Genomic DNA, 27,551 nt, shown 5'->3' with positions numbered 1-27,551 from the left:
CGTCATTTATTTCCTCAAGATAAAGTACCGGCTCCTCAAATGGATCCTCAACGTTGCATTCTCTTTAGTTTTCTCTGTAATGGAGACTTGAATTTAACGCGCCATTTCAACCAAAGGTTTGTAATGCGCTTCCTAACCAGACGCTCCAAAGCGTCCGGTCCATAATCTTCAACACGCTGAGCTCCCGGTCAGAAAGACGCATTTAGTTCAGAGACCATGAGATGATATTCAGAAATGATTTTTTTAATTATTTGATTTCAGTTGCCTCTGAGACTAAATCTTTGCGTAAAGTCTATAATGTCTGCCCATGTGACTTGTTTTTATTATTTGTTTGCTTACCTTTAAACACTGATTTAAATATTGTAATTTTTAAACTGAGCAGTAATTTTACATCCATGGAAACTCAAATGTAATATTTAAAACTTCAATACATAAAATCAGTTATTCAACTATATGAGATGTTTAATTTATTTTTAACATTGTATTTTATACATTTATGCTAGGGCTGCCCAAGTCTAGTTTTCCAGAGCTACCATCTGCAACTTTAGATGGTTCCTTCTCTAACACACCTGGACCATTGATAAGCCTCTACAGAACTGAATGAGGGAAGTCAACCTTTTGTCTGGGGTGTTTTAGCAGGGATGCACTCCTGATTTGTACCGTCAATGTGGCCCGTTGAGGGTGGCCAATATGCTGAAGTGGCCCTCGGTGAAATTGAGTTTGACACCCCTGCTTAACACATTCAGGTCTGCCTCCTCCAAGTTGTGTAAATTTCAGACTTTTCAAGTCTTATGATAACCAAACCTCACAATGTGCATCACAGAACATTTTAATAGAATATAAAAACAACACAAACACACCAGAAGACATTTAAACACCCGGCTGAGTCTGTTTGAATCTGAGTGAGACATTTTATTTGCCGAGTTTAACTGAAATACTGTCAGTATGTCATGGTTGACATTATGGGATGTCGGCTGTGTGTTGATTGGACCGTTGCCATGCTACAGTCACTGACATTTTTTTAATACAAATGATTGCAATTTGGTAGTTTATGGAGAGCTGTTTCATTCAAAATTAAATAAATAAATACTGTTATTAAATCATTAATAAATATTCCATTAGCTAAATATCATTAATTTTGTTAATAGGTAGCTTATTTTATTATTATGTGTGTATTTATTTCAAGATATATGAATTTTGGGTTTTACTTATTTATCATAGCGGGTTTTTTGTGATGGTTTTATTTTATAAAGCTACTTAATGTATTTCCTGGACTTTTATTTCAGCCTCTTTTTATCAATTGCTCGTATTTTCAAATTAGGAGGTGAAGTTTTCTCTGTTCACAGTGACTTCACATAAAGTATCACAGAATAAAACACAATTATGAAATAAATAAAACTGCGATTGACAAAAAAGCTCCCCATTAAAAATATGTATTCTTTAAAAAAATTGTGTTTTTGCTCCATGAAGACATTTATTTCTTTGATGAAGTACTTATTAATTGTTCATTAATTGTTTAATTTTGAATGAAACAGCTCCTCATACTACAGAGGAAATTTACTTTTATTTTGTCTAATTTAAGACCCGACAACAAAAACACTGACATTTATAAACTTAATTATTTGCTGTTTGTTTTAATATCAATGTGGGGCAATAATGAGAACAGACACTGTCGACTGACTTTCACAAACAAGATGGAGGCTTTCTATTTATAATTTGTCAAAATTATCAGGCAAAGTAAAATCTTCTTACAATTAAAAATGTTGGCAGCAACAGCAATTATTTGTCTTTATATAACCAGGCTGTTTGATTTTTTTCACCTCTATCCTATGAATTTTACTCAAAAGCAAACCTGCTGCATTGAAATTGGCTGTTAATGACACCAATGCATAAATGTGAGTTTATGCAATTTTTTTTTTTTTTTTTGTAAAAATGGTCAAAAACATTGGGTTTAAGTGATGCTAACTCCCACCTGCAGGTGGCAGTATTTCTTACTTCTACAACACTGCTCAGCCTTACTGAAGTCAGATGGTGATCGATGTGGCGAGTAACAAAAAATAAGCTATTTATGCAAAGAACAAAACTGTGTTTTTTTTTTCTATAGTTACATTTTGGAAGGAATCTGCAAATATTTCTTAAGTACAGCTACAAAATCAGTGAGTGATTGCAAACCCCCCACACCCCCAAAAATTGCAAAATCCTGGAGGGACTGTCTACAGAAAGTTAACAGCAGTTTTAAGGGGCGTTTGCATCAAGATGGTTCTCTGTCAGGAACTGGTTCTAAAAGCAGCAATAGAACAACAATGATAGCAACGCTGATATTTCACTTCCTCTTAACATCTATCTGTTGCTGTAATAGAACAGAAAAACTGAAATGTTTTAACATTTTTAACTTCCTGCACTTGTGGACAGACAGAGCATCATCCTGCACACTGGACCTTTCAGTTCTTTAATTGTTTCCCAAAACAAATCATACAAAAATAACACTTTTCTTAAAGTTAAAGTTGAGGTTCAGCAGCTGAAGTAAGAAAGAACAAAAATCTCCAGATTCTTTGGGCCTACACTACCCACAATGCAACTCAATGACAGATGACTGTACTTGTTAAACACTTGGACTCTTTTCTTTTTTAATGTGCAGTAAAATCCAACTTACAGATCCAGAAAAAGCCACAAATGTGTCAAAGTTTCCTCTTTTGGGTGCAGAAGACAGTAAAGCCCATTAAGAAGCTGTTTTCCTATAGTAAGCTCCAAATTATTCCTCCAGAAATTCCAAGGCGTTTTTGCTGAAACAAGGCGCTGCAGTGCAGAGAGCTGTAGGTGGATTTAACCCTTCGTCTGCCAATGCTGTCTCTAACAAGGGCGGCTCTGACCGGGGGAGCACTGGGCCGGACCCCGCCATGACCACAGCTATGTGCTTGTTTGTTCAGCCCCAGAGTCCCGGAGCTAAATACGGGCAGGGAAAGATGCTGAGAAGAGAATTTCACTGAACTGAAGAAGACTACCAGATACCCAAAACATTTTCTTAATCTGAACTCTAACACTTGGTAAAAAAAAAAAAAAAAACCCTCTTGTCATTTCATTTAAATTATTTTCACACCTCGCTTCATACGACAATAAATACTCTGTGCTGACATACGTACATAAATTAAGGCTTTCCATAACAGCTCGGAAACAATCCGAGGAAAACTTCACAGTCAGCACAATCACCAGCAAAAGAGGAGAACCGGCTCCTCTGGAAAACATCGGCTTTCATTCATGGCTCATTGATTCTCCTAAAAGAGGAAAGCTACAAGAGGATTATCACTGTAGTGGGCACAGCAGGAACGCTGGTGAGGCCCTTTTCACCGGCTCAACGACAACTGGAGTAATATCAAACGGTCACAAAAAAATAACCTCTTTGTAAGAGTTCGTGATTCACCTACATCAGTCTGGAAACTGTCTGTCTGAGAGATTGGAGTTTGTTTCCCCCAACAGATAGGAATCTACGGAGCCCCTCAGGGGACACTGAAGAAAAATAAAAACACAAACTTTCTCATATGCACCAGATAGTATCTTGTGCACATGAGAATGTTTCTTTATTTCTTCCATGTCCCTTTAGGGGCTCTGTAGGAATCAGTCATTTCAACAGAAACCGAAACGTGCAAACTAATCATCGCTCTAAAGTGTGGATGGAACGTGGGATCCTCTCGTCTCTGTTAGTCATCGAGTCCTCAGATACTCCGGTGTGGTGTAGTTAAAGAGTAAGAAGTCCATGCGGTAGAGATTGAACAGTTTCTTCTGATAATAGGGGCTGATGTGCTTAAAGAACCGTGCTGCCATGTTGCCGTCAGTCCTGGTGCTCTTGCTAGACGTTGGGAACTGAACTTTACCCTCCACCCCTGCTAGCCTTAGCACGGCCTGAGCGTCAGGTTCCAGAGTTTCATACTTCCCCACCACGTCGTAGTGGATCAGACAGGGGTGGCAGAGGGAGTGCACCCGCTCCCAGTGCTCGTTGAAAGGCTCCTCTCGCTGTGTCCGGGGGTCCACCAGATACTGGATGAACTCTCGGAAGGAGACGTCGTTTCCTTTCTCCAGGGCTTCTGGTTGAGGGTTGGCCCGGTGCCGGCGGATGATCTTGGTTCCGTAGCGCTTGTGGAAGGCGGTGTTGTAACTACGTGTGAACTTGTTGCGGTAGGCTGAAACGAGGCGCTCGAAGGGTTCCCGCACAAAAATGAACTTGAGGTAGCTGCGGAGGCGCTGGTTTATCTCCGTCACGGAGAATTCAGAGAGCGTGCGCAGGTTACCTGCCACATGGGCCTCATTAGCAGGGATGGCGAGAGGGTCGGAGTAACGGCCATTACTGGAGAGGACCATCAGCACACGCTTCCAGTTGGTGCAGGCTACCTGGAGGTCATACAACAGAGACAAAGAGCAGTGAGATGCAATCAACCCTCTTTAGTTAGGCTGTTTTAAAGTTCTAGAGACTTCTAAGGGAGCATTCACACCAGCCCTGTTCAGTCCACTTTATCAAACTCTAGTTTGTTTGTCTAGAAACTTCAGTTTGTTTGGGGAGGAGTGAATGTGCAATCGAACTCTGATGCGGAACAAAACAGCAAACTCTGTTCTGTCTAAAAACCTAGTTCTGGGTTCGGCTAAAGTGAACTCTGATGCAGTTCAAATGCATATCAGCAGCAAGTGAACCGGAGACCACTCCAAAAGCAGGAAGCGGACTCTATTACAGGGCATTCTGGGTAAACACAACCGCAACAAATGCGATGTAGTTTATCAAATAAAATCTCCAATGAGATACAGAAGTTTTGAAGAGATTATAGGGGTGTGAAAATATTTGGGTGTTGCTTGGTTTCACTCATCCTTACTTTCTCTTCAAGTTGAAGACTCACTGTGCTTCTTCCACTCAGTATTCAATTAAATTTTTAAAAACTGTTCCATTCAGCATCTAATGAACAGAAACTGAAGATAAAGGAAGTTACTGTTGTGCTAATAGCTACAGTTTAAGAAGAACATAATTCTTGTTATTATTTCTTATGAATTATGACAGCAAAAGAAAAAAGAAGTAGAAAGCAATTCAAGCCTTTTTGGTCCTTGATTATCAACTCTCTCCAACCCCACAAACGTGGGATTTATGCTACAGAAACCAACCTTGGGTACGTAGCAGTAAATAAGGCCGTGTTTGTCGTCCACAATGAGGTGTTTGAGATCCTCTGGCGAAAGCACCCGGCGCTTCTTCGTGTGGCTCAGACATGCCTGGTCCAACACCTTCCTGCGGCCTTGGAGGGACTTCTGAGCTGCTGACAGCTTCAGCTGCTTCTGATGAAGATGAAGCAGGTCGAGTGAGAGGAGGATCAAAAACAGCCTTGTAAACAAAAACAATGGGACGAACAGTATCTATCAAGGCCTGGTTGTTTAACACTTCACTGATAGAAATAGATTTTTTTCTGTCGTTATCATTTTCATTAGTGAAAGACAGAACTGCATATTCCTGTTACTAATCAAATTTTTGACTTAATTTTTGACTTGCGCTGACTTAATTTTTCTCCAATATGCTTGCTATTTCTTTTCTTCTATATGTAGATTTTGGAGGTTTCATGAGGAAAAACTATAGCAAAATTATTTGCAAATATATCTAAAAAATCTCTGACTTTAATTGCAAAAAAATGCTAAAAACAATAAGGTTTAGAAGCAGCAGCAGTTCCAGCTGGAATTTCAGCCACAAAATACTTATTTATTTTTTTGTCTTGTCCAGAAATTTTAGGAGAACCATATGGAAGACCTGGTTGGCTGCATGTGCTAGGGGCTTTTTGCTCTATATAAAGGATGTATAATTGTTAAAACATTAATACCTTGCTAAAGTATGTGTGAGAATCACACACTTTCTGTTATAAATATCACTTAGCAGTTTGCTTTGTCATTACACAGCTTTTGTAATGACAATAAAGACTATTATTTTTTTTTTTTTTACAGAGTTGTAATGCATGCTGTACACGTTAGCTATGCAACTTGCTCCTGGTTGGTCGTTTTAAGTAATATTAAATAAGTCAATTTCAAGATTTGTCCAAAACTGAGGCAACTTTCTGACTATGTCAACACTTTTGGAGATGCAGCTGTCATTGTTTTGAGGTTGCTGCATTCATGATAAATTCAGAGAAAGGTGTATATTTGTTGTCACCTGGTCTCCTTTGTAAAGGGTCTGTAAAGGACTTCTTCTACTTTTCCCAGGTCTGCTTCCAGTCTTCAAAGCCGGTTCTATAGAACAACAAGAAAGTGATTCATGAACAACTTATATAAGGAAAGCTTTTGAATAAAATATTTAGAAAATATCTGTTCTAATGAATCTATCAGCATGATTTTAACACCCCAGTCATTTTTCTTGAAAATTTTTAAGAGTGGTTTATTGACAGAGTAATGTGTTCATCTTAATAGGTACCCTAAGAGCTTGTGAAAAATACTAAATCATTTTACACTGCGTCATATTTTTCCAGTTCATTCCAAGCCAACTTCCCACCACTCTACTGCTCTGATTTATTCACAGGGGAAATCCTCCCTACTTCCTTTAAACAATCCATAGGAACATATTGTTCCCAACAAACTTTGCCTTTTAAAAAAACAGCGCTCTGACTTCTTCTGTCTAACAGTCACTTGCCCAACCTTTTTACCCAACAATAGATGAGACTTTTGTTTACAGAGCTGCTCTTACAGCTACTGCAGAAAACAGGAAGTTCTGAAAAGTAAAGGGCAAGAACAGAGAACATTTCAATTCATGTCAAACAAAAACTCAATTTTGAACTTAATATTTTGAATTTTGGTCAGACGCTGTCTTTTTTAATATATCACATGTAGAAGACATTAGTAAGCCTGAACACTTTTTTTTTTTTTGCACAACCTAGTTCAGGATTAAGATTATTTATTGAGGTTATATTCAAAATTTCCTGCATTCTGCCAATTGCACACCTCTGAGTTACACCTGGACAACTAAACAGGTATCAAATCACTTCTAATAGTATCCTTAGAATGAGAGGTATTTGTATCAACCAATATTTTTAGTATATAGCACCTACACCACTGATGTCTAAAGTGGGTCCTGGAGGGCCGGCATCCTGCATGCTTTAGTTCTCTCCCTGGTTTAACACACCTGGATCAAATGATGGCTCATTAGAAGGCCTAAGAGAACATTGACCTGCTGAGAAGGTTGTTACGACCAGGAGGGAGAGAACTAGAACATGCAGGATGCCGGCCCTCCATGACCCACTGTGGGCACCACTGGCCTACACTGTACTGACAACCAAAGAGGAATGATGCTAATTAGCTACACCAGTCCATTAGGGGTTAATCACGCACAGATTTCTAGAGGCATTGGAGTTTATCTGTGCAAAGATGTCACTGTAGTAGGGCTGGGTGATAAAATAATAATAATATATACTGCAATAGACAGATATTGATATTGTTATCAAAAGAAAATATGTCTGAGAGAATTTTGATCAATTCATTGAACTCCGCTCCAGAATCACATGGCATTCTGGGGGATGCATGGCACTCATGTGAGGTTACCATGTGAGGTTAACTTTTCATGAGGTTAGCTGGTCAACCTCTCACCGCCTAGCTGAGAAAGATTTCTGACATTACCTAACTCTTTGGCTACTTAGTAAAAACTTGCTGTGTAATATGAGCAGGTGCAATTTAATTTTGCCTCCAACAGACTCAGGTGTACTTCACTTCTCAGAAATACCGCAAATACTCCAAGACGGACTCAGTGTGGTCGTCTGCCGGACACGTGCAGACATTTTAACGACCGCAGACGCATACTTAGTGATGCACTAAAATAAATGACTTGTGATCTTTTACCAATTACAAAAGTAAATTCCTAGAACCACTAAAGCCTCACGCCACTCCATTTTTATTTACATTTTGTGAAGGAGGAGGTTGCGCTCTGTGTCGTTTCCATTGGTTCGGTGGTTCTTGGTGGAGCACCACCACAGTTTTCAAAGAGTTTAGATCATTTGACACAATGCAGTGTGAAAGTCAGTCACACCAGCTGAAAATGTAACAAATGTTGCAGTTTTGGTCCAATCAAACCGAGTCCAATATACTAAAAGGTGTGAAAACACCATTAAAGATCAAAATGCACTTCTAGTAAGAAAAGAGATTTGTTACAATGCTAATGATATCGAACAAAAACACATGAGGAAAAGGCAAAGAGAGGTAGGGGGTGAGGGTAACTTCAGGGCACAGCAGCGTGAAGGGAACTATTTTTTTATGATGAAAACTCCACATATTCATGCTGAAACAATATAAGCAATAAAAACGCTGTGTATATTACACAAGTATAAAATCCAGCTGGGGCTCACATGCTGTGCTCCCTGCTGACTTTACTGCATTCTAAAGGCATGCTCGTTTCACTGCTGTCAGAAGGCACACACTTGTATTAGGTTATCATTTTAAACTGGAATTCCTGTGATAATAGAAGCCCGTACTGCAGTACATGATTTGCAGCTTAAACTCAAGATGTAAATCATGATTGCTTCCCTTAAGTTAGAGGAAGAAAAAATCCAAACAAGCGGAAGAACAGCGCTAACGGTGACGCAGCAAAATGTGCAGCAGGTCTACTGTAGAGCGCTCTGCTTCTGCACTCTGATCGAGATCAAAATCCTCAATTTCCTTAACAGCAGTGTTTAACATACCTTCACAAAACACAAATAGACAGTCATCACGCTGCTGCCAAACTATTCTGAGCTTTAGAAGTTTTTAATGGAAGCTTTTGAATGTTTGGAAACAATATTTTGTACACATCTTTATTCTTGCAGAGACATTCATGTTTCACAGTTGCTTTATCAGACGGACAGATCCAGGTTACACACACAACCAATCAGGCATCAAATAATCCTCGGACAAACTCAGGACCCTTCTTCAGGACGCCAGAAAGTAGGTCAGAGGCTCTGCTTGCATAAATACCTAAATACATGATCACAGAATATGAACTGAGACTGTTAATTATTTGAGATGCATTGTCATTTATTTATTTTAATTTCAACTTTTTAAAATAAAAGGCAGACTGCATTCTCAAAAGCTCAACTAATAGTTGAACTAGCATACTTGAACAAAATGAGTTGAAAAGGAGGTTCATGGATGCATCAGTCATACTGGGCAAGCATCATATCCCCAACTCCAACGTCTCTCTCCCTCTCTCTGCCGGGCAGATTTACAGAGGAAGATACTTGGATGGTATAGGTTATCACAATTAATTTTCCGATATTTATTTTTTTAATTCAATTAAAAAATAAAGTTTTTTTTTTTTTTTAAATAGTTAAAAATATGGTATTTTTAACCCTTGTGTGTGCGAGGACTGAGGCAAATGTAGAGGACTATGGCAAATGATATAAGTTTTATGTGTGTGGGGTCGGTTGAACCCCATTTCTACATACAAGGGTTAACTTAAAGGAATTGAATGAAACCAAAATACTGAGTAAAATCTACTGAAAACTACTGACATGAGTGGACGCAAGGAAGATTGCTGAAAGAAACCCCTGAATGGACAGAGCATTAGATATTAATCAGGTACCACTGAATGATACCTCCATATTAAGACTTTGCATAAGAGCTCAAATCTTTGAGTAAAGTTTTAAAAATGTAAAGCAATGAGTGGAATCTCTTGGGTTTGCTATTGGGTTAAAAATGTATATAATCACTTATTTTGATCAATATTGACTTGTACAAAGTTCCTGAACTGTTTTTTTTTTTTTTTTCTAACATCACCGGCAATTTATTTACTCAAAAGTACAAATGAAATAAATAAAATCAGCAATTTAGTGCTCTTCAAAAATAAAATAAAAAACAATAAAATACTAAGCTGCAAACTAACAAATAAAACAAGAACTACTAACGGTCAAAACAATGAATATGGGAAAATTATTTCAACTGAACAGAAAGAAACAAAGCTAAATACATTTCATATTTTCCTGTCAGTTCCTGTATTAGCTGCTCACAGACCACTAAGTTCAAACCTCAGGTGATCGAATAGATTAGCCGTGTAACAATGTGTTTCTGATCTGCTGCTTCTCCTCTCTTCTTTCTGCCATTTTGCGCTGACTTTTCAGAACAAAACAACATGAAGGATGTGGGTTTCATCATTAGAATGAGGTGGAAGAGCTCATCAGTGGTCACAATAAGAGCATACTTGTTAAGCAGAATATGCCAAAGTAAACAACTTTTGTTTTATGACAAAACTTTACTTTTGTGATCTCTTAAAGATCACAAAAGTGATCTTTAAGATTTATTATGTAATAAATCTTAATTGCCCAGGGCTATAAATCAATACTTAACATATTTTATGAACAGTGATGAAGTAAAGGACAGTAAGGCTTTACATTAGACATTGTGGAGGTGAAAATGAACAAAACAATAAATACATTCCAGCTTAAAACATCAGAAAATCCTTATTTAATATGAACGAATCACAAGGCTGCACAGTACAGAGGCCCAAAAGGGTCAGAATTAAATAACTACATCATTACATTGTTAAGTAAATGTACCATGAAACATTTAACAGAAATTTAATTACTGACTAATTAATCATTCTAATGATTTAAAGCTGTAGTATGTCAATTTTTTTACACTGTGTTATGAAAGTATAATATGAGGCAGATAATCTGTGGAAAGAAAGAAAACAAATCAAGCTCCTCTGCCTTCTCCCACTGCCCGTCAGCAGAGTCTGTCATGAATGGCTAGTTACAATGATGAACATGTAACAATGACTTGTTTCTCTGCCATTTGCACATTTAGTAACACATTCATGAGTGTGATTGACAGCACTAAGACCCTCCTTCAGGCTCTAATTATTTTTTGCCAGGAGCAGTGCATTTCTTCAAATGGCTGTGGAGGAGCTCGATCTGTTAGCAGATTATCTGTCCCTTAACATACTGTCATGACATGGTGACAGTTTTAGCAAATATGTAAAAACCATATTTTTTTATGAAAGTTACATATTGCAGCTTTAATGGCATGAATGGTCTTAAATAAATTATATAAACATCTGAATAAACATTTAGTGACTTCTTTGTACATTCAATTAATGATTTAATGATGTTGTTAGCTATTAGGAATGCAAAATATATACGGTAATGGTAGAAGCAATATAAATTTGACCTACGGTAAAAAATCTCTACTGACTAACCGCAGTAATGCTTGTTGATTCCGATATCAAAACAGAGCAAGCAGGAAGCAACTTAGCTGAGAACGCAAGGGAAGAGGTCATTAAAAGACAGGTGCAAAAACTTAAATTATCTGGACCTGGTTTGGATTTAACGTCCCATGGTCTTAGCGCAACGCTCAGGAAGACTGCGACGATGTCACAGTCAGACAGGGGGGAAGTGGGGGTAAAAGCACATGCGAGATAGGTGCGACCCCAACCAGGACGCATTCGGGGTAAAGTTCTCTGGATTCAATGGACCTTGTTTCTTAACCCTTCTGCCATCTTAGCGTGATGCTCAGGAGAAGCATGGCAAATGTCACAGTTGGACAGGGAGGAAGCACCATTTGGCAAGATAAGAGTGTGACGGTCTTTCCGAAATCACACACACACGCACGCACGCACACACACACAAAAATTTGTAAAAGTGCACATTGTCACTCTGCTGGACTGAGCACAGAGTAAAAAACTTGTGGGGTTTAAACAACTCTGGATGTGGGTTTAGGACTGTGGGAGGGTTAAACACTCAGACCAGGAGCAGAAAAACGTAATCTGCAAAGTGTGTGGCAGAGAGGAAATACAAACTATTTGTTTTACCATTTTAAAACGAAGCATGTAGTTAGCTGAGTACCAGAAATGCAGCTGACTACAAATTTCAGTCACAACACAGGATCTGACTCAAACATTCATTACAATAAAGTTGTTGCGTATGTATACAGACAGATTTTTTTATTTATTTACTTAACTTTGATTTAACCAGGTAGTCATCACTGAAATGATGCTGCTGCCTATTATTGCCAGGTCTCCCTTAAAATTAGACTTTTTTAAGGGAGACCTGGTAATGACAGACAGCAACATAAAACAAAAGTTACAAACAAATCCACAAAAACAAGAGTTAATCAAGTTTTTACTCATACAAATGTATACATTCCACTCAATTAGTATGTATTTTTCTGCATTTTGAGTGTGTCAATGTAAAAAGCACACAGACTACTACATAGTGATTATCACAGACCGCATCTCTTTCGGTCTGATGTGTTTTGTCACATGCACCAGAAAACCACCACTTCCTTTCACAGCAAGGAAGTAACAAAATACTGCCTGCAGATGAGCCCTCAATCCTATTAACCGCTTGCCCCAACCCTCTGCTTTTAAGGGGTACATGTGGAAACTGGACGCCTGGTTCAACAGTCTGACTATCATATGATGTCACGCTGCTTCATTCAGAGACAAGAAGGGCTCCATTAAGCCTTGTACATATCAGGATAAACATACAGCACTTAACTAATCTAAACTAACTTCCCCTTTCTTCAAATAAAATGAAAATAAAGCATTTCCTCTTTAACAGAGATACAGATCGCAAACAAATGAGTCATCAGTAGAGTAAATATGGACATTTTTACTTAGCTGCACTGGAAAGGATGTCCATATAATGACAGCTTCAACAAGCTAATTTCAGCATGAAAAAACACTGGAAGTGTCTGAAGGAGAAAATGGGGCACCAATAACCGTTCCAGCAGGGAGACAGGACAGCAGCAGCCGTTTACAGTTTGGATTATTGTTTGTTAGACCTGGTCTTGAAGTTTAAAAAACTCACAACCTCCAGATGTTCCAGACCTCATGGTGGCAGCAAAATGGAGTAGCTCTGATACGTCTGTATCTAGTAAGCATCTTTCTGGAGGTAGCGTCTACCATGGACAATGGCTTCTCCAATTTCCATTCAGACGTTCCATTTGATAGTCTTTCTAGTTATTTAGGGAATAATTGTATTAAAAAAAAGTAAAAAATTTCTATCCTGAATGGCTCCATCTTCATTTTGCTAACCTTCCTACCAGTTCCTAAAAACACACCCACAAAAAATTGTAAACGTGTAAGCGTGACACACCGCACCGAACCACGCAGAGGGTAAAAAACTTGCAGATGGACTCTCTTGCGACTTATGAGGGTTAAAACTGACAGCAACACCATCGGCAACGATTCGTTGAAGAAAGTTGGATATTAGTTACATTTAACTTCACTTTAGGAAAAATAAAGTATTTTCAAATTGAACAAAATTTGGTCTCATGTCGCCAATTAGAACAACACAAGCAAACACTGTTTTTTTCCCCCTCCTATTTGATCAACTGAACAGTTCTTACAGATGAGCAACTCTGCTCCTGAGTCATAACATAAACCAGTTCATTTGTCGTTTGAAAGAGCCCCATCTTAAGGGAAATAAAGTCAGTTTACACTGATGTGAAAGACATCAGCAGCTTCAAATCTAATTTCCCTGGAACGTTCAAAGACTTCACTTTGATGGATTATGGCTTCACTGAGGAAAGACAGCCTGCCAGTGGTTTGTGGGGCCCTAGCCTGTTAGCAGCAGCATTATATACAGCTGTATAAACACAACTTAATAAGAAGCAGTCAGGGTGGTAAAATTTGGAAGTCATTCACTGTTTTCAATGGAGATTTTCTGTAAAGTATGTCTGACTTTTACATATTAAGTTAAATTAAATTTGACAGATGTTTGAGTGCACAGTGCATTTGCTATAGGCTAAATGCTCCCAAGCTTAGCATCATTTAACCATACGGAGCCCTACTGATCAGTTTATGCGGCATAATTGATACTATAAGCCTTTCTTACGGTGGAAGCCGTACTTTCTGCTTTAATACAAGCTTATGTAAGGTTTTTCCATGAAGTTACTATCGTGGGGTAATAAGTCATCTGATTGTGTCTCTATTGTGTTCGTGTCTGAATGGTTTAAAGGGCTGCTTTCAATGCCGATCCATCTTAGCCTTAACAGACATAAACATGCAGTAAATAAATCGATTTTCAATCAGTTTTTTGCACCAAAGTGTTAATAATAATAAACATGTTTTATTATTATAAAACACAGCAAACTAATGGTGGTAGAGTGCCGCACTGGGTTAACTGGGTTAATCTCATCTGTCCGTGTATCAATCAACACCAAACCTCTTCTTTGTTCTGTCACAATTATCGATTTATTTAATTTTTATTTTGCTCCAAACTTTGCGAGGACTGACCACCCAGCTCACCCGCTTCCTCACACACACAGAGCCAGCAGCGTCACCTTCCCATTCATACTTCATGACAGTCACGTCCACATCGACACGCCCACCACCAGGTGTCAAAGCCGCTGCTCCTGTCATATCAATAATTACTTATTTCATTCATATTGCTCTTACAGAGCCTCAGTGAAAACGTGTTTATTATTATTAACGCTTTGGTGCAAAAAACTGATTGAAAATCGATTTATTTACTGCATGTTTATGTCTGTTAAGGCTCAGATGGAACGGCACTGAAAGCAGCCCTTTAAACAATTCAGACTACGAACACAATAGAGACACAATCAGATGACTGATTATTCCGCGATAATAACTCAATAGTCCATGGAAAAACCTTAGAAGCTTGTATTAAAGCAGAAAGTACAGCGGCCACCGTAAGAAAGGCTTACAGTATTCAATTATGCCACATAAACTAATCAGTAGATTATTGCGAGGGAACGCAAAAGTTTTGCGAGGGAACGCAAAAGAAAAAAAATTCCCCATGTCCCCTGGAGGGCTACGTATAACCATCCTGCTCTACAACCACACTTCCTGTTTTTCTTTCACAATGCAAAAGGCAGAGACAGATACTGCATCTTCCCTTCAAGGTTTTGTTTTTTATTTATTTAATGATTGCACAACAAAGTAAGCAGACCAATATGAATACATGTTGCAAGTCAGGTTTTAAATGCAGAACAGAAATTTGCTTGTTTGCTTCCACAAAAAATAGCTTATAAAGAAATTAAAGCTTTTACTATGGTAAAAGTTTTAAGAAAAAAAAATAAGAAAGCCTCGGAACCACATTTTCTGTGAGTCCCCATTTAAATAAAAGAAGTACCCATGAGTCGTAGGCCTCTTTTTGAGAAATCAGCTATAAAATGACAAAAATGTGTTATATTTCAGGAACTACACAGTGCATTTGAATTGTTCTGGTATCAAAATAAAGATAAAACACTCCAGAGGTCTAAAAAACAACACTCAGTCACAGTAGATGAAGATAGTGAACAGTGAAAAATGGTTGAAAAAAAAAAAATCAACCATTCCCACCTAAAAAAAATGCACTTTGTGATGTGAATATCGAAAGATATCAGCAGCTTAACAACTTGGAAACCACACAACAATATCTGACCACCTGTACCAAGATTCATGGAAAAACAGAGAGGCATTGACGTCTTAGTGGGGTGATAATTGGTAAGTTATCAAATCAAATTAGGCATTCAAATTTCATTTTTTTATCCACTTATATCTCCTCATAAATGATGATTCTATCTATCGCTGTTGCAATGAAATAAGAGTCACAGTGAAAACTATCCTTCCCCATGCAATCTGGGCTATCAGAGCCCAGTACTTCAGTCAAACATTGGCAGTTTCTCAGGAGCAGATTGGAAAATTTGGATGATAGGCATGTCCATCGAGTCATCGTAGCCAACAGAGTGTGTGGGTGTTTACTATAATCACCTAGTCAGCTTCATTCACCAATCACACAGCGAGAAATACATTTACCGTAAACCGAGGGAGTGCAGCGATGTAGTCTCCTATAAGGTATTCAGGAGACCCAAAAAAAAGCATGAAACAGTCAGGAATCACATTTGAGCGAAAAGTATGACCATCAAATAGCAAAGATAAGACGTTCAGTCAATTTTACACAGAGAGGTGATGCTTAAGCTATGTTCACACTGCAGCCTGAACTGACCCAAATCAGATATTTTTGCCATAATGTGACCTGTATCTGATCTTTTCATGACAGTCTGAACAACACAGATCTGATTTTTTTTTTTTTTTTTTTTTAATGCGACCTAGGTCACTTGCAAATGGGGTTCTAAATCCAGTACGTGTCAAATCTTTTCAAATGTGACCTGAGTCTGAATGGCCAGGTCACATTCTGGAACAATTTAAATGAACCTTGTAGTTCAAACCAACCTGAACTTCACTGATACTCGACAAACGTCAGTATTCTGTCCCCTGATATGCACAAGCGGAAAGGAAAACAACAGACATGGCTGACAATGAGGATTAAGTTGATAATGTGCTGGCTCTGGTCAGACAACAACTTCAACATCGTAAGATATGCTCCACCATTAGCATCCATGTTTACTTCTGCAAACAATGAGCACTTCTTTTTTTTATGGTGGTTGGAAAAATACTGAGAACGTTCTATGTGTGACGTTACTGCACCCTCTACTGCGCATGTGGAACACTTTCAGGTCGTTTGCAGTTCACACGGGAGATCACATACAAGTTGCATTTGGAAGTGTGAACTTTTCCCTCCCGGAGCTGCTGCCTGGTGGCTGGTTCAGAACGAACGAATATCCGATACTAGTACTGCTGTTATGTTAGACTTACCAATGTTTTATTTTACTGGTATCTTTTTTTTATCCGATTACTCGATTAATCGTAAGAATAATCGATAGATTACTCGATTACTAAAATAGTCGTTTACAACAGCCGTAATTGACATAATAGTAAATTTAGCATAATGGCAATTAGTGTGGTAGCACCAAACTTCTCATTTCACATAAGTCATGATTACAAGTTTTTCTTGATTTACAGCAACTTAATGGCTTAAACCTCCAGTTTAATGACATCTTCTAATCCACCATGATCATCATTTTGTGGTTTCAAGTCCAGGAGATCACAACTTTCAGCATAAGGGGTGACAATGGTTATGCTATGACTAAGAGGCCACAACCTTATGAGTTTGAGAACACACACTCAGAAATACAGTCATAGCCGGACCCGACCAAACTGTTTAGATTCAAGTTTACAATACGAGGATAGCTTGACGCTTCTGTTTTTGATGTTATTTATACTGCACAAAAAAATTGTTTTCATAGTTATTCATTTAAAATGGTGCAAGCTGCAGCAGGCTAAATGGTATCGGGTTTGTTTTCCCCCATATGCTTGAATAGATCGTAAAATAATAGCCAGAAGGAATAACATGTCTTCAGAAGTAGAGAACCTTGTTTTGATATCATACTGGCAAGAAAAATCAAAGCCCAGAACAGGAAGAGCAGCTGGCAAAAACAACCATTACAAGTCATCCAGCTCTGGCAGTTACCTTGTTCTTTAAAATGAGGTTCAGATTTGGTGGATCCAGTGGATATGGATGTGCCAGCAGTTAGGAAATAACCACAACAGATCCAACCACTGTGGAACTGACAAGCACCTAGAAACGTGTCTGGATGCAACTTGTCTTTTATGGTCAGGCCATTAGTTATGGTTTTCCAAAGTCGATAGAGGAACAGAAGTAAGTTTTCCTCCACATAAAAGTGGTACCAATGAAGAACAGGTTGAATGAAAGTTAATAACGCTGCATTTTTATATTGTTTAACACATTTATGTGTAGAAATGTAGCATTTGTTTTCCCCGTGCAGCCTCTGATGTTTCCATTTTTTAGAACTTCCTACACTTTACCCAACTATTCTTTAATGAGCTCAGATCCTGTCGACAGCGACTCATTCATACACTGAAAGGATGCTGTGCTGCAGCACTGCTGAGTCAGGGAAACCGCATAAAAGAGAACCTCTGAGGGGAAAAAAAACGGGGTGTTTTATCTCTACTATTGTAAGGTCAGAACGATATTAAGACAACATGCAATGCGCAATAATTTAGCGATAACGATAGGACTTATGACAGGAAACCACAGGTTTAACGTTTCTGCTTTGAGTTTATAGAAAACAGAATCCAGATAATAACTTTGCAGCTAAGCAAAACAAAATGAATTAGAAGATTTCCATCTCAATTATAAGGTTTTATTAAAAAAACAGCTTTTCCCATTGTCTAAGATAATGTTATTGCTTTCTAAACTAAAAAGCAACCACTTGTCTTTGCACCATTGAAAGTCAGACAGGATACTGATTACAACAGTTAAAATAAATTATTCTATTGAATTTATTCATTGCTATTTTCTTTTAGATAAAAAGACAAGAATATAAAACCCCCTAAGTTTAGTTGTAGCTTTTAGGTAATGTCAATTAAATCAATAAAGTATTGAGAATTAGTCAATTAAATTCAAAATTTTGTTGTTTCTTTGCTGTCCTGAGGTACTTTTCCAAAATGATAATGCTACATGCTAGCTGTTCTAACGCTAGAAGCTAACTTTACAATTAAGGCTGAAAACAATTAATCGGATTAATTGTGATGGATAAATTACTGAAATAATCATAATCTAATTTAGTAACTGAGTAATTGTTAACTGGAGTATGCAGACTATATAGAAGGTGATTTGGTAGGAGAACAACATTAGTGCAGTAATTAAGCCCAAACTGCACCAAAAATATACATTTTGCATTTATGATTAAAAAAAACTTTGTCTGCAAATATATTCTACCCAAGACTCCTTAAGTGTTGTGGTTTTAGCTTTTTTTTCTGTAAAAAAAGGATAAATCTTCTATTAAGCACCTCCTATTATCCAATTATTAGCCAATCATCCAAAATCCAAAAATTGATCACCAGCTGATTCCTACAATGTACTGAGCTTTTCACATGCTGATGCTAGAAGTACTTTTTTTTTCTGCAGATGTATCCTTTGATACAAATGATCAAGTGTAAACTAAATGCCATTTTAGGCAATATAATTTTTATTCTTTTATTTAAACCTCTGAAATCAAATCAAATCTATGAAATCAAATCTGACAGTGTTAATCTGGGCCTCCTGGATTTGCTGTGTATTTCTAATATTGTCTAAAAAGATCTAAGTGGCTAACTGAACAATCTGAAAAATGTGCCATTTTTTATCTGATTAATAAATTGTCAGAATAAGCGATAACTAAAACAATTGTTAGCTGTAACCCTAGATACAATTCTGATTTCTAAGAACTTAAGAAGATCAGTAATACTCCTGTATCACCTTGAAAACACTAAAATCCAATTCCAGACTTTTCCAGACTACATAGGAACCCTGTGGTAATGACTGTACAACAAGACATTATCCATGTCTGGTTACCGTCACTGTCTCAACTGACTGTAAGATATTTCTGCTACTGTCTGACAACAACATTACTCTTGTGCTGTGTCATATGTTCCAGCTGTAAAACAAATCTATCACCCATAAACCAAATTACATTCAATCCAGAGCATTCCCCCAAAGTGCTTAACTGCTCTCACAAGTGAAGGAGGAACCAAGCTAATGCTTGCATTTCTTCTCTGTCTGAGGGGCAATGATTGCTTAAAAATTGTCAAGTCTAATTAAAACTGGCATTACTAATCCTTATGTAATCTTCTCCTAACATTAAAGGCATTAAAGGCAACTGGAGATAAAAAGAAACTGACCACAAAAGTAGTCTTAATCAGATACCATCTTTACCATAATGTTGGCAGAGATACAAGCCCATAACTACTCTAACTTCTTAATGCATAGCTGCTCAATGGTTTTACACTACAGCTGTTTAATAACTACATGTCGCTAGAGAAATCCATGTGATATGAATTACTGGAAGTTCCTAATCACATGCTGGACATGAGTTGTATTTTCTTCTTGTAAGTCACTGGAGTGTTGCAGCAGGATGTTAGACAATGAAAGTAGAACAAAAATAAGTAATGCGCTTCCTGTCCAGTACTAAAACAGTCACCCTAATTGGCATACCAATAGGTCACTGAAGGGGTAACTGCATCTTGTCTCTATAGCCGTTAACTGTTTGAGCAGGCTGTCGGGACAACTGATTCACCAGAAAACAAGTCAGAAGAAGCAAGAAGCGTCAACAAACATTGTCAAAGTGAAGCAGAGCTGTAGTTCTTTAGAAATTCCTCCACAGCAGCACAATGATGCAACACAAACCACAGGATTCAGCCAGTAACTGCCAGGACCGTTTTTCTTTTGCTCATTTTCCTGTTTCTCTTAACAGTTGGGCAACGTTACTGAAAGCGATTTCTTATCTGCCTCAGATAAAATGTCAGTTGGTAGCGAGGACAGACTTGACCTTTGTCTGTCCTCGTAGCTTCAAATCAAAATGTGCTATTGATTTTTACAGCGATCTGGAAGAATGACTAAAAGTAGAGGATGTAGGTTAATGCTAGTTTCCATCTCTTCTCATCCACCAGCGTTCTGCCAATGTGGATGGTGTGTTGAGGAGGTGCTGTTCATTTCCCAACCAGGCATCACTCAACTTTTAAAGCTTTAGCTCCAGATCAGAAAGATGGTGACTAAATGATAATACAGAAGCCTTTCCTTGTAAAGTGTTAACACTGATCCATGCTTCTTGATTAAATTGCAGTACCTAAAGTACTGGCTTTCTGTGCTTTAAGATCCCACAATTCTAATTTCTGGCTCTGAAGTTGCAGACCAACAGATTTCATGGAATATTTAGTCTGTAAAATGGACTGTTAAGCTGCAGGAAAAATGTCTGGGCTTCTCTAAGATGAAGAGCCCAGTAAAATAAAGTTGTGGTAACTTAAAACAAAACACCCACCCTCTAAACCAAAACTAGAGTGGTACTTAAAAAACTCCAATACCTTTTCTTAAAAATTCTTTTTTTTTAAGAAGACCTAGTGGTCTTGGGGTTAGTCGACAATCGCTAGAGCTTGCAGACAAGGCAGTTGTTGAGTGTTTTAACTTTTCATCAAACCATCAAACTTTCTACGAAATGTTTCAATGGCAGGTACAATAGTGGTGAAACCACAAAAGCTCTGTCTCATTTGTTAGCAGAAAGAACATGGAAGACGGCAAGGAATATTGCAGCAGATAGCATTCATCCTCTTTTTCGTCTTTTGAGATCAGGAAAGTGACATGGGGCCAATCTGGCAATTACATAATTTATTCCAAGTGCAATAATCATTCTTAACCAAACTAAATCACAACATTTTCATATGCCATGCAAAAATGTTTTATTCTATTCTACGTAATTGTTGTTATTGTGACTGTATATATTTTTGTGTCCTTATGGTTGGAGAGCTAAGAGAAAAAAATGCCACCTTGGTGGACAATAAAATGTTCTTACATTTTTGAGTTTTGCATATAGAGTTGTGAAAAACTCGCTGAACGTTTTTACACTTTGACATAAATCTATCTTATTGGGATTGGAAGAAACGCCACTGACCACCACCATCTTTTAAAGTGGGGACTGTGTTGCTAATCCTCCAGGAAAGCTAGATCAGATCCTTTGCAAGGACAAAGGACAAAATAGAAATCCTACCGCTAAAATGTGATGCTGCTCTATTTTTGTTTATATTTCATCAAACCAGCAAACAAAAGTAAGTTGCGCTCTTGTTTCTGTGGTTTTTGTGTTGTTTCCTTCTAAGTAGTTTTTGGTGCAGTGCCACCGCAGGCGAGAAGGTGGACAAGATTTTCAAAGGGTTTGGATCGTTTGACATGGTGCAGAGTGAAAGTGAACCTCGGGAGCTGAAAATGTAACGCATGCAATTTTGGTCCCCAATCGAACCGAGACTACTGGATTATCAGGTGTACAGGTGTACTCTAAGCATGTACAATTATAATTATTATTATATTATTATTATTATTGAAATATCACTTTTATGTCATTTTTAACAATGAACTCATTGTGCTTTTTAGGGCTGAAACGATTCCTCGAATGATTCGAGTACCTCGATTACTAAAATTCCTCGAGGAAAATTTACCTGCCTCGAAGCTTCGTTAATTTATGTTTTATTAGTTAGCGCACCGTGTTCCGGCCGGGACTTCATTTGCGTTGCGCGGAGCTCTCACTTCCGCCTCTGAGTTGTTGACAAAAGCTAAGTCTCAGCGGCATAAAGTCCAATCTTCAAGATTGGCCCGTGGGGATTTTATTGATTGATGATAATGCCCGACTTTTTATCGTTTTTGGGGAACCAATAAGCATCCTTAAAATGACTGGGGGAATGCCTGGAGTACGGCAGCATTTCTCCTCCAGGGCTGCTGGTTGAAAGCAAACGGCGGGAAGAGCGCTGAGGTGAGCGGATAGCCTGAACAGGGCGGGCGGCTGAGTAGCTGATGCTTACCGTGTAAATGTAGCTTTACCGACGAACCGCACAATAAATTTCATATCCCGGTCTGAAGAAACGGGTGGCGGAGCGCATCGTACATGGCTGGTAGATGAGTTTCTGAGTGTGACCAGTGAAGGTGTCGTAAATATCCCGTATTGCTTCCCCCCGTGTTCGTCCCCCGGTCTAACGGTTCGTCAGTCCGCTGGTCTATTTCCTCCCCTCCACCCCATCTTACGTTCGTTCATTCGCCCTCTCCTCCCACTCCAGGCGGCATTTCCCGTATTTTCAAACCCAAAGCGTGACAGGTTAGGTGGCAAGGTGAGTTTAATTAATCTATTAAACTCACTGAAGATGAATACATAAACTAAAAGCTGGATTGTAGACATTTTTTATAAGCATATTTGTGAGCCTGCCTCTTTGTTATTAAATTCAATATAATTTCAGATTTTTCTATAACTTTTCTTCTGGTTAACTTAGAAAGTGAGCTATTATTGTTACAGGTTAGTTTTCTAAACTACAAAAAAGCAACTGTTAGGGATGCTCAAATATGAAAAATTGGACTGATATTGATATCTGATAGTAACACCGGTATTATGCCAGATTTACCAATATTTCATTTTATAATTATTTTTTATCCGATTACTCAATTAATCGTAAGAATAATCGATAGATTACTCGATTACTAAAATATTCGTTTACAACAGTCCTAGTGCTTTTATTGACATCTTTCAAACATTCATCTTTGTGTAATTAATTTAAATAATGTAATAAAGTTCCAGTGATTAATTGACTTCTCAATAAGATTCCAATTTTTTGAATAGGTCTGTAGATATCCAATCTTAACCCTTGTGCATTCGAGGACTGAGGCAACTGATACACAAGTGATATGGGGTCAGTTGGACCCCATTTGTAAACACAAGGGTTAAAACATGAAGTATGCTGTTTCAAACTCTTCTGTCTAACTCAAATTAATTTAATTCCAAAACAACAACCGTTAGGCAAAATTATATCATTATTATTGCTAGTAGTATTAGTTATATTTTTCATCAGACTTAGTTGTTCTTTTTCTAGATTTTTGTTCATAGTTTTTGTGTTTGAGGCATTGCTTTTATTGGACAATTATCCTTTGGTTATTATATCAAAAACTACAAATCTTGTTTTACTATGAAAGAAAATCTTCCTTTTGAAAAGGAACTTCGTTTATTTTCAGTTCCATTGGTCATCAACATCTCCACTGAAGTAATAACTGCATGTTAGTGTTTTGGTTTTTAGCATTCATGTTCCTGCTACTGCTCCGCTTTCCCCAACCTAAAAAAATTCACTGGTATTACCGTAAACGAAATAATATAATTTCCATTTTCATGATTTACTGTTTTTTGTTCTTTTCTCTCTCTCTCTCTCTACTAAAACCTGGATGATAAAAGTCATCATTCTTTTTGAAGGTCAATTTTGTACAGAGAATTTATAATTATTAACTTTGTTTTTGTCCACAGTCCCAAAACATGACTTTTAGGTTGACTGGTCTCTCTAAATTCTCCTTAGGGTGACCCCGCCTCTCACCTGGTTGTTTGTCCTGTTTGTTTCTCTGTTGCCCTGAGGTTGACTGTCCAGGTGACCCCGCCTCTCGCCCAATGACCGCTGGAGACAGGCACCAGCACCCTTCGCAAGCCCACAAGAGATAAGTGTGTTGGATAATGGATGGATGATGGTTCTGTTGTTTCATTTATTTATTCTGGATATTTAAAATGTCTTCCAGTTCCAGTGTTAAATGTTCATTAGAATTTAAAGTATTTTGGTCTTTGACAAAGTGTCCTTGCATTATTATGTTGTTACCATTATATGGTAACAACATAATAATGGTCTTAAAACAACATTATCATAACTTCTGGGACAATTTATTATCCAGCGTAATAATAATAATAATAATTATTATTATTATTATTATTATTATTACTACAGCAAAATAATAATAAAGGAGGGGGATAGGTAAGCCCCACCTTTCCTATGCCCTCTCTTTAGTTGTTCACGAAGAAGAGGGCAAACTAAAAGTGTTGTCTCACTTTGGCTATTCCTCAAAATGTTCTAACCCTTCTAAACTGCGATACAGTTTGCAAACTCCAAACTGTATCGCAAAGAACTGTTTGGAGGGCAGTAAGTGCCATGGATTCAGACTCTTTTTGTCAGTAATGTATCAACTGATGCTAGAAATTAAAAAGGTACAAATCACCACAGCAACACTGAACCGAACAAGACATGACCGGTTGGTTTTGGCCTCACTTTGTGCGCATAAACAATAATTACAGAAAGGCCTTTGCTTTGTTGACATCCTGTGAACTAGTGCCGTCTAATGTGGCTCAGACCGGCTTCACGTGTGGTTTTCTTAGCAAAAAGACGAGTTCGAACATGCCGGGCAGTCAGGGCCGGAGCGTGTGGAGGTAAGTCAATGGGAGTGCTGTAAGTGTGCCTTTTGTAGGGTCAGCAGTATGTGGTTAGTGTTTTGGTGTCTGGCAATAAAAGGTGGTTTACGACAGTTCCAAAGTGATTTGGGAAACGGCCAGGTGTGGAGTTTTTTTGTTTTCTTACATCAAATTTTAGTTTCCAATCGATTTGACGTAGAAAGACACTCAACACGAAACCTGCTGATCAACTTCTCCACTGCTCTCCTCCTCCTTTCACTTTCTTGTTTCTTTGTCATGCATGCTTTAAAAAAATTTAAATAAAAAATGTTTTTCTCTTCGGCCAATTGCTTCTCTGCCATCAACTGTTACTCCTCAGCCGATACAGAAAGCATGCTATTGTTGTATGAATTTTAAACATTTTCCTGACTTTAATAAAATAATGTCCATAAAACTCTGTGTCTCTCATTTAGACTCACTAGCATAATTTATAATCAAAGAATGAACATTTTAAAGTAAAAAATTAACATTACAAAGTTGACTTAAATTAGAAATAAATTATAAGAATGTAAAATGTTAAGTTATGTCAAATTGACGTAGTAATGTAAAAACTTAACTAAGTAAGTTGGGGCAACTTTTTAAACATTTCTCTTAATGACTATTTTTATTTAATATACTTACAAATAGCTTTCATTAAGTGTTTTGAACTTGGCAGTTAAAGTTGGTACAACTTAACTGAGTCAAAGCAGCAAGAAAGCTAAACTGAGTCAAAGTGAGTGAGTTGATTTTGTTTTACAGTGTAGAGAACTTACATTTTTTGATCAATTTCTACTTCAGGAACTTTGTTGTCATTTCAAAGAAGAACATTTTATTTCTGTTTTTAGATTTTACAGTAAAGGAAACCTTAAAACCTTTGCAAAAAAGAAGATGAATACGTTTCCTTCTATGTGATGCTAAAATTGGGGGGAAAAAACAGTTTCCAACTTAATAACTGAAAAATATATCTAAAATAATAGTACAAGTATTTTTAGAGTAATATACTTACAAATAGCTTTCATTAAGTGAATGAAAGCTATTTCATTCACTTAATAAAGTGAATGAAATAACTTTTCATTCACTTTTCATTGTTTTTTACATGGAAAAAACTGCTTAAGCCAGAATTTGTAATTAAATTTCTATTTAATTACAAATGAAATAGTAATTAAATAGTGGCTTTTTCTTTTTCTATTGGCTTTTTCTATTGGCCATAGAAAAAGGTCCAAAGAGCCACTTGCAACCTGCCTTTAAAAAACCTGCAGAAACTGTCAACCCGCCATTTGCTCTGCAGAAAGGGGGTTCAGTCGGAGACAGAAACAGAAGAGCATGAAGAGGAAAGGGGGATACAGCCGTGTGGAATGCAGGGGGTCTTCAGGAGGGACGAAGAGGGGGTTCTGAAAACATTCCAGTCTTCACAGTGGGTCTATTCATACATCATTTCATTCACTTTAATCAAACCATCTGTTTTACACCTATACTAAAGTGTCTATTTGTTGTTGATGAAAAATACAAGCAAAACTGACACTAAAAAAAATACATCATACCTTATTAAAGCTCTTTTGAACATAGTCATCCAAAATAAAGTACACTGTGTTTACAATAGGACAGTTATGGTCAGAAACAATATAAAATCAGGTATGCTGCATTCAAATGATGCTAGGTTGGAAGCTATGGAAACAAAACCGGTCAAGAAACTAGCCACTGATTTATGCCGAATTTCGACCAAATAGGAATCTGTTTATTTCCCATCTTGGCAGACCTGTGAGAATTGCAATCCCGGTTTACCTTTTTCTCTTTTCTTCGCACCAAGTGTGTGGCCTGCTGCAACTGTAGCCAACTGGCTTGAAGGTTCTACATAACTAGATCTTAACAAGTGAGATCTTAATTCAGCTACTACTGCTTCTCTATCACCTTAAACTAGTGTGTGTGTGTGTGTGTGTGTGTGCGTGTGTGCGCGCGCGCGCGTCTTTTGACCTTTGACATTAACAAGGCTTTCAGATACAAACAACTAGCTTACTGGATTTATTAAGCAGTTGAACAGGTGCACCTAATAAAGTGGCCTGTCAATACAAACACTTTTTCAGATTATCTTTTATTTCCTGTACAGTTTCTAGTTTTGTTGTTGTTGTTCCATCCTTGGCTTTTAGAAAGCAAACCTACAATAACACTGCAATGCAACCAGACCCAATGAACTGTTTGCCTCAGTTGCCAGGACTGAACACGGTGGAAAAAAATAACTATAAACGGGCTTTATACTTAAAAAGAAAAACAGCATTGTGACCTGGTCACAAAAAATAGAACATTTTCAATAGAAATATTTCTCTATAATGTCTGAAAGTTCAAGAAGGCTGTGTATATGCATACCTGGTTTAGTGATGCTCTGGAAGTAAAGAACAAGAACGAAGAACGAGCAGAGGCACGTCGCCAGGAACAGACGTCCTCCCCTGGGCATCCCCATCATAAAGTCTGGCTCCGCTCGCGGAGCCTCCAACCCTACGTCGCTGTCTCGCAATGGTTCATACAAAACCGACCGACGTAGGATGCGAACATGCGAGGCAATCGACGGAACAGACGGTCTCCATGTATTAACTACCGGAAACAAACCTGAAATAAAACATAGCAGCGACGGTTGGCCAGCGGAACCAATATGTAATTGAAGGTCCGTGAACGGCGCATAAAATTCAGCTCCAAGAGCGAGCCGTGGTCGGGATTTGTAACCAACGTTATTATTTCTAGCAAAAGAATTCACTTGTACGAAATGTAATATAATGTAAAGTTGATACCAGCGGAAAATAGGGGGCAGAAAAAGAGTTAACGGTCTGCTGTGTTCCGCGCATCTACAGTATGGTGTCTGAAGTTTGTCGAAGCAACACAAACTTCTCCTCCAAACATGGAGGGGGCACTGTGCCATGACGTCACACCCACCCACCCACTCCTCCCGCACCCCCCTCTATCATCTGAGCTGCATTCAGGAA

General features: G+C 37.9%; 1 protein-coding gene across 2 annotated transcripts; it reads right to left on the bottom strand.

Moving 5' to 3' along the window:
- Nucleotides 1-493: 493 nt before the first annotated feature.
- On the bottom strand, nucleotides 494-27,494 carry LOC106906303 (carbohydrate sulfotransferase 11-like). Of its 2 annotated transcripts, none has more exons than XM_088006889.1 (4): nucleotides 26,941-27,494; nucleotides 6,167-6,243; nucleotides 5,140-5,307; nucleotides 494-4,383 (listed from the first exon to the last, which is right to left on the bottom strand). In XM_088006889.1, the coding sequence occupies exons 1-4, from the start codon at nucleotides 27,485-27,487 to the stop codon at nucleotides 3,700-3,702; spliced, it is 1,476 nt and encodes a 491-aa protein (XP_087863015.1). In that variant the 5' UTR covers nucleotides 27,488-27,494; the 3' UTR covers nucleotides 494-3,699. The 2 variants fall into 2 exon arrangements, with proteins under 2 accessions (XP_087863015.1, XP_087863016.1); XM_088006890.1 differs by having other exon boundaries at nucleotides 5,140-5,304.
- Between the last annotated feature and the right edge of the window lie 57 nt (nucleotides 27,495-27,551).

This window comes from Poecilia mexicana, unplaced genomic scaffold (genome assembly GCF_051168715.1).
Source record: "Poecilia mexicana isolate PSO_F unplaced genomic scaffold, ASM5116871v1 scaffold_7, whole genome shotgun sequence".
Classification (NCBI taxonomy): domain Eukaryota; kingdom Metazoa; phylum Chordata; class Actinopteri; order Cyprinodontiformes; family Poeciliidae; genus Poecilia; species Poecilia mexicana.
The sequence above is the reverse complement of the archived record's forward strand: the minus strand, read 5'-3'. Positions and strand labels throughout refer to the sequence as shown.